Below are 15112 nucleotides of genomic sequence, written 5' to 3' on the forward strand. Positions count from 1 at the left end.
TCACTGGACATTTAACTATAGTTATAATTAAAAACAAAGATTTTCTGAGCAGAGACTCACCCGCTTATAATAGTTTTTTATCTTGGTTGCCATGCCAACCTGCATCATTAATGGTCCATTTTCCTCACTATATTCTGCAAGAATAAGATCTCCATCTTTGCCTGTGAGGTCCTGAGGTGTACGCATAAAAAACATCTCTCCACCACCTGAAGCTTGCCTCTCTTGTTCTCTCATCTGCCGAGGACAAAGAGAATACAGTGCAGCTACTGACAGAACAGTAATTATACACAATAGATGTTGTTCACTCAGACATCAAAAACTTTTACTTGTCTTTTTTTTTCAATTTCATTGCAAAATTTTTCAAACATATAGTAAAGACAAAACCACGAACACTTATTATCCCACCACCTAGCTATAATTGTTTATATTTTGCCATATTTGTTTTATGTATAACTATCTCTCGACAGATTTGGCTGAAAACCATTTTTGAAAGTTGCAGTTACCATAACACTTCACCGTATTTTCACGTGCATCTCCTAAGAATAAGGACATTTTCCTAAATAACCACAGTAACATTCTATCACATCTAAGAAAATAAATAATTCCCTAATATTATCTAGTATCCAGTCCACTTCTCTCCATTTGTACTCCAATGTCTTTACAGCTGTCGGTTTTTTTTCCCCCTCACCAACATTCAAATCATACCTTAGCCTTCTTCTTGATGTGCTTTAGCAAGGGCTGGACTGAGTGGGGACCTGGCTGAGACAGTGCCCCAAAAGAGTACTTCTTTAGAGGTGGGCGATGGAACTGCCGGAGTTTGATGGGCCCCATGTGGGTGGGAAAGAAGGGCTGCCGTAATTCCACAGCAGGAATTGAGTGCTAAGACAGAAATACAAGGGGTCATATTAAACTCCAGCCTAGGCAAGATTTACCCATATCCTCCACCAGAACAAATCAGTGGTTCTCATCCAGCACAGAAAAAAATGCAAGTTTTACCTGGATAATATTTCCTCCAAAGGTGCCTCGAAGACCTTGTTGCTTAGGGTAGTAATATTCATCATTGGAGAGATTCCATGGGTCTTTCACTTCTGGCTGAGACATGTTCTAATGATAGGTAATCAAATAAACCTTAGTTAGACTACCCTTCTCCATTACCTTTCTTTGTTTTTCCAAACACCAAGTCCCTTTTCCCCTCACAGACCTGCTGTGGCTCCTCCTTGATGACTCCTGTTTTCCCTAAGAGAATTCGACTCTTCTTCAGGGATGATTCCTTCTTACTCTCTTTGGAGGGGGAGTTAGAAGTAGCCTCTTCTTTCTCATCAGGAATTTCTGAGGATGAAACAAAAGTCACCCTGGAGTTGTTATCCCTGAAGAACCACCTTTTCTACGGATACCTTTGCAGTTCCTAACCAGATTTCTCATCCCTCCCCAGACCACTTCTAGCCCATGATTAACTCCAACCAAACACACTACACTCCAGACACCTCTAAGGTACATTCCCACATTTGAGTTTTCCCTAAACAATACACAACTACTAGAGACTTTGTGTCTCAAACTGCTATCTAGAAGCACCTACTCTTGAACTTCCCAGCCTTTCTGATTTCCTTCTGCCCCCTGACATTAGCAGTAAGCTGTCAATTACAGAGAAGGAACACCGGTCTCGCCAGTACCATACCCAAAATGAGGTTCTCATCATTGGGATCAAGTGTCAAAACAGGAGGCTCCAAGAGCCGCGGCATGGCCTGAGCATCCCAAATGATATTGTCCTCCCAGCGTCCGTATACCAGCTCCTCATTGTCAATGGGAAAAATGGAGTACCAAGGCTTGTCATCATCCAGGGTTGCTACAAAACCTAGTCAAAACATGAGGAAACAGTAACAAAACATTTATGCCCCCTTCAATCTAGCAAAGGGAAAAGGAGTAAATATTAGTAGTTACTTACGTTGCTACTTAGGAACACAGTGGATACAGTGTATTTCTCACTTTTAAAAGATGTTACAGACAAAATATTCATTGCAGTGTTTTAAAAAAGTCAAAATTTCAATGGCCAAATGTTTAATAAGGGACTGATTAAATAAATTATGACACTAAATGATATAAAATATGCTAACAATAAACTCTAGTAGTAAAATATATTAAAAATACAATAATTACTGGTAAATTATGAAAACATTCATATAAGACTACTATGTAACCAATAAAGTGCTTAAATAGAATGGAAGGAAGAAGAAACAAAATCTCTTGGATATTTGGTTGTCTTGACCTCTGAATTATAAAAGTAATCCAGAGTAATTCAAGAAAATTTGGAAAATACAGAAAAGGTATAAAAAGAAGAAAACTGAAGCTGCTTGTGACCTTACAAGCCAGAAAGAACCACTGTGAACCCCATAAAAGTATAGTTCCTTTTTATAGTAAGCTTTCTGTTTATACAGAGTGCTTTTTTTCCTTCATTTACCCAATCAGGGTAATGAAATATGCCACCTCGTATCTGTTTTTTCCCCATTTAAAATGAGTTTCTCATGCCATTAAATGTTTTTTATGAAGAACTTTAAATGACAGAATATTATGTTAAGTGAAAAGCACAACATATAAAACTGTATCAATAGGAATGAGCTCAACTACAGACACACAAAAGATAAGAAAACTCAAAGCAAAATATACCACAAAGTTAATAATAATAATAATAATAATCCTACACAGTAGGATTACCAGTGATTTTTGACACTATATTTTTAAAGTTTTCTACATTAAGCATATCAGATCTTTCGTGTGTGTGCATGTGTATTTAAGGAGGGAAAAAGCAAATTCAGAATGATAGTGACAAAGGGCCTTTGGAAACAAAAGTAGACTATAAAGATAAAAGCATTGTTCAGAAAGATGTTTAACTTCAAAGTAGTTTTCACATAATGAGAAATCAGAGTCCGTTCTAGCTCATTAACAGTGTAAAAAAATCATTATGGACTAGAATCGGGGCTCAGATCCAAAACACCTCACTGTCCCTCAGCAGCAGCAAAAATTGCAGCTCAGTCCACTTAAGATGACTGAGATGAAGGACAGTGTGCTGGACACAGCGGGCAGAGATGCATACCTTGCTGAACATTGTAAGCCATGGCATTCCTAGTCATGCTGGAAGGAAGCCAGCCCGCCAGGCTTGCACGCTGAGGTTTTGTTCCTTTGTGTTTGACATCCTCCCCATCCCAGATGATATCATCCTCCCAGTGCAGCTGTGTCACCATCAGGAAGTTTTCATCAGCCAGAAGATCAGTGCCATTGCTTTCCTCAAGTTTCCTGCAGTCCTATAGAAGTAGGGGAGGTACAACAAATCCCTGAATGGTCGCTCGTCAAAGTTCCCACTCCGAATTTCACATCAGATGCATCAAATGTGGTCCCTGACTTGAGAGAAGAACCTGATAATGAAGGAATATCTGCTTCCTCCCACTCCTAGTCTGGCGCAGCACTCATTTCACAAACAGAATCCTTGCAACGAGGCTCAGTTGCCAGGGTGACAGACCATACCAGGCAAAAGGTTTAGACACACCAGAACCTCCCACGAAAGACAACCTACCCAATCTCTCTCCAATTGAGAATTACAGCTAAATAAAATGGATAGGGCCCTGGGCTCACTGATGTGTTTATTACATGCCAGGGTTGCTTACCTCCACCATCCTACACTTTATCACAGGTTCATGATCCATCTTTCTCAGTTTGAAGCCATAGTCAAACCCACTGCCATCTTCAGGGACACCCAGCATATCATACCACAGTTGGGCAGGCCCATAACGCCATTCAGCCACTCTTGGTTTGGTGTCTGTCACTTTATCTATATCTCCAGTTGACTGGGAAAACTTGGACTCCACGGGAGCCATCATTGTGATCTGTAACAGAATGAAGTAGAAGGGGAGGAGGATATCCTGATTCCAGATGCTCTAAGGCTATAGGGAGTTAACCAGCAGCAGGGGAACTTAGAGCAGCCACGAGGATGATTCTTGAACAGGACTACAGTTAGAACATCAACAATGGAGGTATATCATGGCACACCCTACCTAGCGCTCAACTTTCCTATTCACCATCTGCCTGCCTCCAATACTTTTCCAATACCATAGGGAAGGGACAGCCACTGGGACTAAAATCATGATTACTCAACCATAAGCAGCACAGGATGCTGCCTGCTAAGGTATTCTTTTCAATTTAGACATAAGCTAGGGAGAACACATTTGTTCCCCTCGTAGGTCTTAATTCCAGGTCTCTATTTTGCCTACTTCATCATCAGAGAGACACTGTTCTGGAGGCGGTGGCGGAGCATAGTCGTAGTTCCACAGAGACTTCTGGCTGACTTCTGACTCTACTGAGCACTCCATCTCCTGGGTCTGCTCTTCCTGTATCAGCTCACGGTGCTTCTTCTTCCTCTTTCTCCGAGCGCTCCGCCAAACAGATGGGACGTTCTTCCCCGGTCCAAAAAGACGTAGGAAGCGTAGCACCTAGAACACGGAACATGTCTTCCTATCTGACACTGAGTTTCTAAGTAAGTCAGAGACTCAACATCAGACAGGAAGACAGCAGTGTCTGGGTCTGGAAACTCCCTTGAGGAGTCTATTCAACTGTGAGAGAGGGACCAAAAGGTGCTGAACACAGATTTATAACATCTACCAAGAAGGTCAACCGTTCCTTAATAATTTGGACTAGTTCTTTTAAGATAGCAAGAACAATTTCTAATGAGAACTATATAAATCACATGTACTCTCAATGCATAAAACTTAAAAAAAAGACCCAATACAATGTCACTGAATAAGGAAACCTTTAGATTTTATCCATTCTATATTCAACATCTTAACAACACAACTCAGTGTTTAGAAGACGGCAGTGGTTTGCAACGTAGGCATTCTCCATAGAAAGAAAGTACCTTCCCGGGACGAAATTCTGGGAAAAGTTCCGTGACACTCGGCAACAGCTTGGTGGCATCATGCTGCATAATCCCAGCCAGTGGTAGGGTCAGCTTTCCATCCTCAGATTCTGCCTGTGTTGCTTCCTGAGGTCCCATCTCAGATTCTGAGTCAGAGGAACTACTGAAGTCCACTTTCTCTGAGGCCAAAGAGGAAGGGGCAATGATGGAGGGCAAGATGATGCCTTCTCCATCCTCAGACACTGCAACAAGGAAGAGAAACCCCTTTGGCATGTAACTGTGAGCATATTTCCTCAAATTCAGCCAACACCCACTCTAGGCTCAGTGGCAGGGGATACAGTTCCAAGCACCCAGATTTCTAGTATGCAACCCAGAAAACTCGTTCCAACTCATTATCTCCCACCATCCCCAAACTCACCTTGTACCTGGTACCCTGGGGTTGTGATGAGAGAAAACAAACACTATTACTAAATTTACTACTTTCTATAAGTATTTCAGGTTAAAGTAACGTGACCAATAGAAAAATTACATAACACTTTTATACCAGTCAGGCCTTACCATGTCTGATTCAGGGACCCATAAACTGGAGAATTTTTTTTAAGCCCACAGGGTAACAAATCAAGTTATTTAGCCTAAAATAAGATTTATGCCATAAAGTTATCAAATGCTGTTTAATCTGCAGACTGAAAAGGAAATGAGTCAAAACTCTAATAGGAGGCACTGAAGTTGACATAAGCCTCAAAATACAGGAGATCAAAGACACTGCTCTTCCTCAATTTTCTAGCCTCGGACCAGGTTACTTACTACTGCTGCAGACAAAGGAATAAGTGAGATGATCATTAAGGACCCTTCCTCTGAAATCTCTGAATCTGACAGTTGGCTCTAAATGACTTATATATACTCGAGGGTGCCTTCCCATTTAATCATTTCTTTTTTAAAGAGTCATCTAAACAGGTAGTTTCCAAATACCAGTATGCAGATCAGTTGTATCAGAAATTATTTGGGGGAATTCTCTGAAATTCCTGGGCTCTACCCTAGATCTTCTGAATCAGATTCTCCAGGGGTGAGAGCCAGAAATCTATATTTAACTACATTGATCTAAACTACTTTTTCTTCAGCGCAGGTTAAAATACTGCTGCTAAACATTTTACAAGTAAAATTTCCCTTTCATACTGAAATTTGAAAATTGTATGAATCACTTCTAGAAGCTGTATCCTTTCCCAGCAGCTTAATTTTAACAGCCCCCTATGTGCATGGAACTTGCTCCTTAGACAAAAGTACAGTCACTACTTACCACCAGTCATAGCATCCTGGTCCTTATCCTTCTTCATTGGTCCTGGAGGTGGAGGTGGAGGAGGCATCAACTTGCAATCAATGTCTTCACAGTCAGCATCATAGTCATCCTCATCATAATCTAATAAAACCAAGAAAGTGATCTCAATATCTAGAACGTCACATGACAGCCTTGAGTTCCCTTGTCACTCAAGAACTTAAAGCACCACACGAAGAACTATGCAGATCCCCTTAAGAACACACAGGAGAGGCAGCTTCTGCCTCCAGAAGATGACATCGTTATCACCAAATGCTGTAACATATGTATATGTCATGCAGGAATTTAGGGAGCTCCAAAGAACTGTTTAAAACCTTTGCTCCTGATCAAATCCTGTTTCTTTATTTTCACCCTGCTTAATCTCATAATTGAATTTAACATGCTCCTTTTCTGTCAGTTTCAAGACTAGACTTTCTCTCTTCTCACCTCCCAAGTACTTTACACATCGTTTCTGTCTACCTTCTGCAGTCTGTTATTCCTTTCACTACCCTTTAACCACTGGCATCACTCAATACTTCGTCCTGAACACTCTGCTTTTATTCCTCTACACTCTCCATTCCCTTTCTCAAGAATCACCCTTACCCAGACTACACTCCAATCTGCAGTCTTGCCCTGACTTAGCACCTCTACAACTGCACTGCACGTTCTGCTGCCTAAAGAATCTTTCCATTCAGATATTCAACAACTGCATTTCATATCACACTTAAAGACCCTTCACCTGTTTTAAATTTCCTTTTGTTACTATCAATACCACCTCCATCCTCATTTTCACAGCTTATGAGCTTATGACTCGTCTCCATCATCAATCCCTTACCCCTAACACACCTTTTCCAGTCACTAATAGTAGTCATTACAGCAACTTCCATTTATTGACCTCCCATTATGTGCCAGGTATTTTTAGCTATTTTATCTATAATCCTCCCAATAATGCTGCAAAGTAGGAATTATTCTGATACAAAAGTGAAGTGACTTACTCAGGGCCATACAGGTTTTGTTTTTGTTTTTGTTTTTTTGGTGGGGAAGGTAATTAGGTTTATTTAATTTGTTTTAATGGAAGTACTGGGGATTGAACCCAGGACCTCATGCATGCTAAGCACACACTCTATCACTGAGCTACATCCTCCCCACCTAGGGCCATACAGTTTTAAGTGCCAAAGTCAGAATGCAAGCCCATTTTAACAACAAAGACTGTACTCTTTCTAACACAGTTCCTCACTCACCAAATTCTACCGATGTTTTATCAGCAATTCTCAAGTCTGACCCTGCCTATCATTTCCCGTAACTGTCATCCTATTCCATACTTTGATAACTTGACATCTAGACCACAAGAACAGTCTCCAAGTTAAGTCTCCCCCTTTACCCATTTTCTAATCAAAACCCCAAAGCAACAAGTATCACTTTTCATTTTCATTTAGGAAAGAAAGGCAACTAACATTTACAGAGCAGCTACCAAGACACTGTTCTATGTAGGTGCTTTCATACCATGGGATAATGAACTTAAATTCCTACTAAAATCCTATTAATGAGGTAGGTATTGGTACATTTATTTCTGATAAGAAAACTGAGAGATTATTATAAATGAGAAATTCAAGCCTCGAAGACTAAGCAACTTTCCCAGGGTTAAACTAAATATGGAGTTGGGATTTGAACCTATGACACCCTGACTCCAGAGTCCATTTTCTTTTCATTATATCACCCTGCCTCTTACTCAACAATCTGCATTGGTTTACGATTCTTCATGGCATCAAGCCCCAAGTAATGCATACATAAAGGTGTTGTTAAATTGCTCTATGGTCAGTTCTTGCTATTTGGCAGTATGTTTTCACTCCTTTCAAGAAGACCTGCTGTCCAATGCCCCCTGCATGGCTTGCTTATTTCTATCTCCAAACCTTTACCCAAGCTATGTTTCTAAACTAAAATGCCCTCATGTTTCCTCTCCATCAAACCTTATCTTTCAAAATTCTGCTCAAAATTCGCCTCCAAGAAGCCTTTTCTAATGACCTCCATCCACTTCTAATTATTCCAAAGAAGCGCTCTTATAAATCAAGCTGTGTGAAGGGGCCAATGCCAGGGAAAGAGGAAGCTAAGAGTGTAGATGAAGGCACCCTCAGAGGACAAAAGAACTTGGAAATGAGCATCCCAGAGTATTGAGACACGATCAAATACAGCATCCTCCCTTTCCAGGAGGTCAGCTCACAAAACGCAACTAGGAAACCCCCATCCATCCTCTTCCTCACTAACCCTAGCCAAGACAACAAATCCAAACCTGAAAATTACAACATCCCTCTCAGCCTAAGTCAGGGTGCTTAAACTAACAATGCTAGTTGATTTAGCTAGTCTGGCAGTCCCTCAAAACTAAATATTAACACCATATACAGATATATGAGCTGGTAGCTGGTTTGTCTTATTATGAATAATTACGTTTTGCATTCTTTTACCGCACCTTCTTCGAATGATAACAGTATCCCTGAAAGTAAGGCCTGTATCTTCTATTTTTCTAGGTTACTTCTTACGTATGTGCTGCAGTTAATTCTCTTTATATAAGCACCCAAATCCATTAACCGGCTCTGAAGAAACTAAGTCAAGTATTTACTAAGGCTTCATATACATCTCTCAGCAGCCTGAATCGTAATTAAGAGATGGACAATGAATAAACACTGAACAACTTCATACAAAAGTCCAAAGCAGTGAAAGGTAATACAAGTCAGTGGAAAGAACGATCTATGACCCGTAAGTCTAGGTTCCAGTTCACAGAACTGAACACTCAAACTCAGAAAATGGATTGTATTATGTTTGTACTATACTTTCAGTTTATAGCATGTAACAGGCACTCAACCGATGTCTAATAAACTGAAATGTTGAATTAGTCAAGGTCTGTCACTATCTAACTATAGAAGTTTTGATAAAGTTTCACATTTTGTTAAAAGTTCTCTGAAGTTCAAGTTTTCTGTACCTATGATGAGGTTAAGAATAATCACGAAGACACCTTCTAGCCCTGACGTTCTGATTCTATAATGCAGCACCTTATACCAGTGGGAAAACCTACATTGTGAGCAAGCATTAAGTGCATTGTGTCAGCATATAGGTAGAGAGTGACTAACAAAAATTGAGCCAATAAATACATGTGCTCATTTATATATGGCGTTGTATACTTAATCCTTCTTGAACTACCAATTCCTCAAGGGCAAAGACAGAGTTTAAATAGAATCTAAAACAGTACTTTGGTAGGGGGAGGGTATAGCTCAGTGGTAGAGTGTGTGCTTTGCACGCATGACGACCTGGGTTCAATCCCCAGTACCTCTACTAAAATAAATAAATAGTGAACCTCATAGGTATTCAAACACCAGATGATGAGGAGGAAAGCATTATTATTCTTACTTGGCATTCACCAGGAATGTGGGACTGACCATCTGAAGAATAAAAGCCTGAGTATAGTAACACTGCTCCAGAACACAAAAGAGGATAGTAGCTACTTGGAACTGAGCTGACAAGGAAGAGAAGCAAAGACATGAAGAACAGGAATGACAGAAAGCCTGTATAGAAACAAACTGGACTACACAGCAAGGAAATGTACTGGAGTGCTCTTATTGATGGCACCAAATGATCACCTGAGTGGCAAAGGGGCTGCAAGCTCCCCATTGTCTGCTGATATCTTCGGCTTTCATCTTCTGCTACCTCATTGATGTCTGAATAGTCCACAGCATCTTCTGTACTCCTGATCCATCCTATAAATAAAACGGGGGGGGGGGAGGTAAATCTCAACAAAGAGCAAGCAACTCTCACTCCCTTAGATAATTCCCCTTGAAAAGTACATGTACAGTAAGTGGCTAGCCCCCTCCCCCACTTTACTCCCCATGACCCAGACTTCACCTTCATCATTTACCAGGGCACCATCAGTCCCAGTCAATTCTTCATTTGCCGTGAGTTCAGTGATCAGGCTGCCCAGACCCAAAGCCCCCAGGCCTGCCAAGTGCTTCTTACACTCCTGAAAAAGGGACAGCACCAGACTCAAAGACAAGAACTAAACTTAAGTTTCCCACACCACAAGGCTTATCTCCCAGACACATGACAAATCTATAAATTCATATGAAAAATGACCTGGCAGTGTGCTAAAAGGAGCAGCACGTTGATCAGATCTTTATTAACATGTCCTGCCCAACTTCATCATCACCCTTTAAAGTAATGTAAAAAAGATTATTCAAGGAACCACCAAGACTAAATGAATGGAGCAGCAGTTCCCTGAATAGACTATAGCAACTGAGGTTATTCTAATTTAAAAAGGCAAGGCAAAAACTTTTTTTCTATCTTTTGCGTGTGTTGCAGGAGAGGAAGAATATGGGTCAGTACTTTCTCCTTGAGAAAATGAATTCAAGTGAAAATAGGTGAGTTTCGGTTGGACACAGGAAACAATTTCATGAATGTCAGTGAACAGTAGGAAAACTATGTAAGAAGTGCTTTGGGACCAGAAGGGGGTCTGTCCTGGATGGTTTGAACATTGACTGTTCTAAGAACTGGGGCCTGAATCACACTATTTGTTGCAGGTCCAGTCCTCTTGTTCTAGAGCCACCGTTAGTCAGCGATGTCACAAACGCAGCCAGTTTCAAGAATCTCCAAGGTTCTCACAGTAACGGTTTCAAAGCAACCTCACTAGGTTAAGCTGTTTTTCCTACGGCCTGGTCAGGAAAAAGTATCTCCAAAGGCACTCGTATCACCGCCCCTGACCTACTGGGGCTTGCCTATGGTTTGCCTCTCTTCTCCCCACCCTCACCCAGAACTGAGCCCCCTCACTCTATGTTACTGCACAATCTACTCGCTTCTCTTATCCTCTTGTCTTTCGTTAAGTGCGCCCTCTCACTGAGGGAGGGCCACATAGCCCTCTAGTCTCGTTTCCTGAACACCCTCAACTCTCCTCACTTCACCTATTCTGAGCCGATCCACCCCCCAGCCTTATCCCCACGCCCACTCCCTCACGTCGTCCAAGACGCTTTCCCCCTCCAGCTGCCCGGCCCCATTGATGTTGCCGAAAAGGAAACCGGTTAACGAAAATGGGCCGCCTCCAGCGGAATCTTCATCACTGTCCGTGTCTGACATGATGGCGGCGTCGGTGCCGGCAACAGCTTCGGGGAGCAGCAAATCGCGGCCTAGTCCCACAGACCGGAAATAAAAACATGAGTCGCACAAAAGTGACTTACATAGTTCTTTGACCCCACCCGCCCATACCGGAAGCGGAATGAAGGAAAAAAAGAACCGGAAAGACCGCCCGTCCTACGAGAAGGGAGAATTGGTGTCACTACTTTACTAGCGGCTATTGATTGGATTATACGCGATCAGGAAGCGGGAGACGTGAAAGGCGGTTGGTCAAAGAAAATGTTCGGTCCCGCCCCCGTCTACTTATATGTGTACGCCCTTTCTCATCGCACTGGATACGAGTGACGGCTCTCCGTCCAATCGGAAGGCGCCACCTAGGTCACGTGACCTACGTCCCGGTACCAGCAAGTCACTGCGCCGCAGCACACGGAATAAGGATTAGAACCCGTCTTTTTCGTCTGTGCTGTCTGATCCTGTACTGCTTCTTCCCAAAGAGAAACTGTTCGTGAATTGCACCGTGCCAAAGGTACCTTTGCAAGTTAGTTGTTTTGAACTGAAATTTCCCCCAGAAATGGGTACCCCCCCCCGTTTTACTTTGGGAAATGTGAAAATAAAAAACGAGTGAAGTGAATAGCCGACCTTTCACCTACATTCACAGTTTTAACATTTTTTTTTCCTGAACCATTTGCAAGTGGATTACAGATACTGCGATTCTTCACCCCGAAAAATATTTTTTCCTACATAACCACAATACCATTATCACATGTTTAAAACTTAACGTTAATTCAGTATCCTTTAACAAATGGTCCATATTTAAATTTCCTCAATTGGCTTAATTGAGACCTTTTACATTTCTGTCTGGGATCCACTCCGAGTTTATGCATTGCATTTGCTTTTCTCCCTTTAGACTGAATCCGGGATCCACCAACCTTTTTTCTTTGTGTTTCACCACACATTTTTTGAAGAATCCAGGCAAGTTTTCTTGAAAATATTCCATATTCTGAATTCGTCTAATTTTTTCTTCAAAGTGATTCAGGTTTATTATCTTACTCGCCATCAGAAGACACAATGTCAGGTTGTCCAAATATTGGTGATGCGAAATTTGATCACTTCGAAAAAGTGGTGTCCACTTCTCCATGGCAATGGCACATTTTTCTTTTTGTAGTTGGTAAGTACTCTGTGGGGTGATACTTCGAAATTGTGGGAATATTCCGTTCCCCATCACCTCTACATCCAATAGTTTTAGCACCAGTTGATGATCCTTGCCTGAATCCGTTATATTGGGAAATTGCAAAAGGGTGATTTTTCTAATTCTTTAATTCCTTCTAAAAAAGAAAAAGAAAAAAATTCCTTCTACATTTATTAACTGCACTTACTCAGTAAAGAACTTTCCCTTTTCTTACCTCCTTTCTTGCATTTTTATTTTCATGTGTTAATAATCCAACACCATCATTATCCTTTTTGATGCTCAAACTGTCCCAAATTTGTCCAGTGGGAATCACTTCACTCTGGCTCCTGTGTTCTTTTGACATGACCCCATTTGTATCAGAACTTCCTCGCTTTTTGGCACAAGATGTTCCAGGCTTACTCTATGCATTCCCTGTCTGGGACCTGATATAAGCCATTTCTCCAAGGAGTCCTGGTTCCTTTTAGTGGGGAAGGGTGCTTAGAAACTGGGGCATCATTGCTTATAGGCCCTTTCAGTGGAGAGAGCTAAAAAAATTTAATGAATAATGAGTTTATACCAGTACCTTCAAAATCTAACCCAGAGGGTTCTCTTTTTCCTTTCGCCATTTCATATGTGTGTCTTGTTTCTCTTACAATGAAAACTTTGATTCCCAACACCAATATATTTACTCTTTTCAGAAGTACAAGACCAATACCACTACCAACAATAAACCTAAGTTCAGAAGTTCTTTGCACTTTTCTGTCCTTAGAATATGTATCCTGTTCAACAATATATGGTGACTGTGTTTAAAAATTATTTGAATCATATTTTTTCCTCTGGAATTGTCTCCTTTTTTATTCAACTTTGGGACAAAAATTTTACAAAATTTTTATTTTTAAAATATGTAAACTTCCATATCGTTCAGTCAAAACTATATAAAAAGCTGTTCCCAGAGAAGTCTTGCTCCCATGCCTATACCCTCTGCCCCATTGCCACCCACTCCTTTTAAGTAACCATTTTCATTAATTTCTGGCTTATTCTTCCTGTGTTTTTTTTTTAATTTGAGGTGTAATTGACATTAGCATATTAGTTTCAGGTGTACAGCATAATGATTCAATATTTGTACTTCCTGTGTTTCTTTTTGCAAATACAAGCAAATTAGTGTATATATTCTTGTTTCTTCTTTTTCATTACAGAAAGATAGTATACTATATCTATTCTTTTCACTTTCCTTAATAATATGGCCTGGAAATCACACTGTACCACTTCACAGTGCTCTTCCTCGTGGTTTTTTTTTTTAATATTTTATTTCATTTATTGGCTTTGTTTGTTTTGGGGGGAGGTAATTAGGTTTATTTTACTTATTTATTTTAGCGGAGGTACTGGGGATTGAACTCAGGACCTCATGCATGCTAGACATATGCTCTACCACTGAGTTCTACCCTACCCTCCTTGTTCTTTTTTTATGTCTGTTTAATACTTCATTGCATGGATGTCCCATGGAATATTTTAACAGTACTTTCATTTCTAGGCCAGATGACAAAGGTCTGCCAAAACCTGCATGCAGCTGAAATTCACTTTGGTAATGAATGGTTAGTAGAATACTATTGCTATACTAATATTTTAAGACAAAAAGGCAGAATGGAATATGTTTTTAAATGTATCTTATAATGTCTCTTAGATGCTTTTGATTGAAGAAAAGTGGGTTCAGTGATCGGTAGGTAGAGGCTTATAGAATGTGGAAGGGGACCTCAGATACTGTAAATATTAAAGATGCCATTCTTGACTCAAAATGTGGTTTTGCATTAATTTACCATGTGACCCAACAATTCCATTCCCAGGTATATTCCCACGAGAACTGAAAACACATCCACACAAAACCTACACGAAGGTTCACAGAAGCATTATATGTAATTGCCAAAATGTAGAAACAATCCAAATGTCCCTCAACTGTGAGTAGATACGATATACAATATGGTATATCCATACAATGAAATATTTTTCAACAATAAAAAGAAATGAAGTACCCATACGTGCTTCAAAATGAATGAACATTAAACGAAGGGAGAGTTCCTTCCACATATTGAGTCTATTTATATGAAATGTTCAGAAAAAACAAAGTAGATGAATGGTTGCCTAGGGCTGGGGGTGAGAACAAGGATTAACTGCTTGAGGAATCTCTTTGCAGTGATGGACATGTTCTAAAACTGAATTTTGGTGATGGTTGCATGACTCAGTAAATTTACTAAAAATCATTGTTGTACACTTACATTGGATGAATTTCATGGTATATAAAGTGATACCTCAATAAAGCTGTTTAAAGAAACCAAAAACATGGTTTTGCTCTTCCTTAAATCATGCACTTAATAGGGCACCAGCACTATTTACAATCACCAGCCAGGATTAGTTCATTTTTATAACAGAGGAAGGATGTTTTCCTGAGATAACTGGAAGAGGCAAAAGACATTAAATGATACATCTTATCTTTACAACCCAGTCCCCAGCACAGTAATGCCTGTACCACAAAAGGAGCTTGAGAACTGTTGACTGAATGTAGTGTAACAAGTGAGAAAAATCTCCCAACAGGGAAGCAACTGATCTGTCCTTGGTGAAAACCAGGAAATGA

General features: G+C 40.4%; 1 protein-coding gene, 1 long non-coding RNA gene and 1 other non-coding gene across 8 annotated transcripts in view; 2 read left to right on the forward strand and 1 right to left on the reverse strand.

Annotated features, from left to right (window-relative positions):
* The window catches only part of TAF1 (TATA-box binding protein associated factor 1), a 64382-nt gene extending 52987 nt beyond the window's left edge, over positions 1 to 11395 (reverse strand). The window contains exons 1-13 of one of the 6 annotated variants that reach the window (XM_010978762.3): positions 11202 to 11395; positions 10101 to 10215; positions 9839 to 9955; positions 6195 to 6314; positions 4901 to 5079; positions 4260 to 4478; positions 3657 to 3875; positions 3089 to 3296; positions 1676 to 1852; positions 1202 to 1329; positions 997 to 1104; positions 706 to 879; positions 61 to 234 (exon numbers count right to left, since the gene is read on the reverse strand). In XM_010978762.3, the coding sequence (XP_010977064.2) occupies positions 61 to 234; positions 706 to 879; positions 997 to 1104; positions 1202 to 1329; positions 1676 to 1852; positions 3089 to 3296; positions 3657 to 3875; positions 4260 to 4478; positions 4901 to 5079; positions 6195 to 6314; positions 9839 to 9955; positions 10101 to 10215; positions 11202 to 11321 (2058 nt within the window). In that variant the 5' untranslated portion in view covers positions 11322 to 11395. Of the gene's footprint in view, positions 1 to 60; positions 235 to 705; positions 880 to 996; positions 1105 to 1201; positions 1330 to 1675; positions 1853 to 3088; positions 3297 to 3656; positions 3876 to 4259; positions 4479 to 4900; positions 5143 to 6194; positions 6315 to 9838; positions 9956 to 10100; positions 10216 to 10328; positions 11170 to 11201 lie in introns of those variants that run through there. The other 5 variants (XM_031446413.2, XM_031446415.2, XM_031446416.2 and 2 more) reach the window with 5 other exon arrangements.
* On the forward strand, positions 9461 to 9533 carry TRNAA-UGC (transfer RNA alanine (anticodon UGC)). The gene has a single exon. It is a non-coding gene; the product is annotated as a tRNA-Ala (tRNA).
* A 288-nt stretch (positions 11396 to 11683) lies between the features above and the next one.
* LOC135320222 (uncharacterized) lies at positions 11684 to 14819 on the forward strand. Its single transcript, XR_010379472.1, has 2 exons — positions 11684 to 11844; positions 12226 to 14819. It is a non-coding gene; the product is annotated as an uncharacterized LOC135320222 (long non-coding RNA).
* Positions 14820 to 15112: the final 293 nt, after the last annotated feature.

The sequence above is a fragment of the Camelus dromedarius genome, chromosome X (genome assembly GCF_036321535.1).
Source record: "Camelus dromedarius isolate mCamDro1 chromosome X, mCamDro1.pat, whole genome shotgun sequence".
Taxonomy (NCBI): domain Eukaryota; kingdom Metazoa; phylum Chordata; class Mammalia; order Artiodactyla; family Camelidae; genus Camelus; species Camelus dromedarius.